This window comes from Octodon degus, unplaced genomic scaffold (genome assembly GCF_000260255.1).
Source record: "Octodon degus isolate 3935 unplaced genomic scaffold, OctDeg1.0 scaffold00023, whole genome shotgun sequence".
NCBI lineage: Eukaryota > Metazoa > Chordata > Mammalia > Rodentia > Octodontidae > Octodon > Octodon degus.
Genome location: NW_004524599.1, coordinates 15,829,241 through 15,831,217, shown reverse-complemented (window position 1 = coordinate 15,831,217; position 1,977 = coordinate 15,829,241). Strand labels below are relative to the sequence as shown.

Below are 1,977 nucleotides of genomic sequence, written 5' to 3'. Positions count from 1 at the left end.
GGTTTTGCAAGCTTGTGTTGAGATTTTAAATTCCTCTATATCTCTTTGACTCTGCTTCATGTGATCTATTTCTTTCCTCTATTGCTCATTCAAGGAATCTATCATTTTTCTAATCTATTCTATTTTTTTTATCAATGTCTCCTTTAGAAGCAGTTATATATTCTTTTACTGCAGTGTTTTGTTTTGTTTTTTTTTTTTTTCAGATTGGGTTTCCTTCCTATGTTTCTGTAGTTGATTCTTTACCACAGATGCTATGAGTTCTGAGAGTTCTTTTTTATTTCAGAAAAGAATACTGCTCTGAGTTCCTCTATGACTTTGTACTGTTGCTTATTTATTATCGACGCTATTAATTAGTTCATTTAAGCTGAGCTAGTAGGAAAGAAATCCCCTCTGAGGGGGCTGCCCCTTAGTTCTGTTCTTTAAGTGGTGGCTTCAACAAAGCAGTCAGGCTCAGGTTGCTGTTGTTCGATCCCCACTACTCAAGCCAGCCAATTCTGCCCTGAAGGCATTCGGAGCAAAAACAAACAAATAAAAAAAAATAAAGAATTCCTCTCTGAGTTCCTCTATGACTTTCTGCTGTTGCTTATTTACTATCAATGCTATTAATACATATATTTGAGCTGAACTAGTGTTCTCTGCACTTCTTCTGGGTGGGCATTGGGTTACCTCACTATGGTTCTGCATTTGATTCTTTACTGTAGATGTTATTAATTCAGGGATTTCTTTTTTCATTTCCAATCTGAGTTCCTCTATATTTAAATTAGTTTCCCTCAGTTCCATTGGATAACCACCCCTTGCTGTACTTGGAGTCCTGCAGGCAGGTTAGTTCACTCAGTAAACTGTTGCCTCCTCGAGAGAGAGAGAGAGAGAGAGAGAGAGAGAGAGAGAGAGAGAGAATGCTCTTGTAAATCTGTTTCTAGCAGTGTGAGTCACTTTAACATGTCCAGATATGCCAACTTTGAGTTCATCCAGCTTAGCCTGGTTTGTGTATGACTGCTGTGCTCAGCCTCTTCCTGCTGTGGCCTGTGGAAGTAAACCCACTTTGTACCACTCTCAAGATGTTCTGCTCAGGGATTGGCTCCCTGGGTCTGTACCTTAGCCTTTCTTCAGGGAGTTCTGTCACAGGGTCCCACACTCTGGCTGACAGTCTCACACATCAGGCCTGCGTGCTAGAGGAGGCCACAGGGCCCATTCCCACAGACTGGGCCTGACTGCTTCAGGAGGGCTTTCTGCTGGCCAGTGCTACACACTGGGCCTGTCCTATCAACCCTGTTTTTCTAGTGACTCAGAAGCTTGTTTCTGACTTCTTTGTAGTGATGCCCCCCCCCAATGTTCATGTGCATGAACTATAGACCTAGTGATTGTTTTCAGTCAATAATTCAAAACAATACTAACTCAGGTAGACTGAAAATATCACGCCTAAACCTTCCCAGACGTTCTCCTATAGTTTGCTCATCATACTGTTTATTACCAGTCAATGAAAGCAGGCTCTGCTTTTCTCAACAGGCAAAATTCAGGAATTGTTGGACAAGAATTGCATTGATGGGGCATGCAGAATGGTTCTCATTAATGCTGTTTACTTCAAAGGCAGTTGGAAAGAACAGTTTCCTAAGTCAGACACGGAGGAAATGCCTTTCAAAATAAACCAGGTATGCAGAAGTTTAAATAAAAGGCTTTGACAAAGTAATACAAGAATATTTACCTTTAAAGGTGGCTTAAGGGATTGAACTCACGCCCTTGTGCTTGCCAGGGAAGTGCTTATTCCACTGAGCCATCTCCCTGGCCCACTGAATTGATTTTTAAACTCAGGACAACAGCGTTATAGAAGTAAGGAACAGTTGTTGCTTATAATTTGTATGCATGAATCACTGTTCTGGCCATGGAGATAGTTCAGTGGAATAAGTTCTTCCCTGGCAAATGTGAAGTCCTGAGTTTGATCCCTGGTACCAAAACAAAACAAAACAAAACAAAACAAAA

At 41.1% G+C, this 1,977-nt stretch overlaps 1 protein-coding gene across 2 annotated transcripts in view; it reads left to right on the top strand.

The window, feature by feature from the left end:
* Nucleotides 1-1,977, top strand: part of LOC101584113 (serpin B9-like) — a 35,170-nt gene that overhangs the window by 11,464 nt on the left and 21,729 nt on the right. For both annotated transcript variants that reach the window (XM_004628395.2, XM_004628396.1), the window contains exon 4: nt 1,507-1,649. In XM_004628395.2, the coding sequence (XP_004628452.1) occupies nt 1,507-1,649 (143 nt within the window). The remainder of the gene's footprint in view (nt 1-1,506; nt 1,650-1,977) is intronic.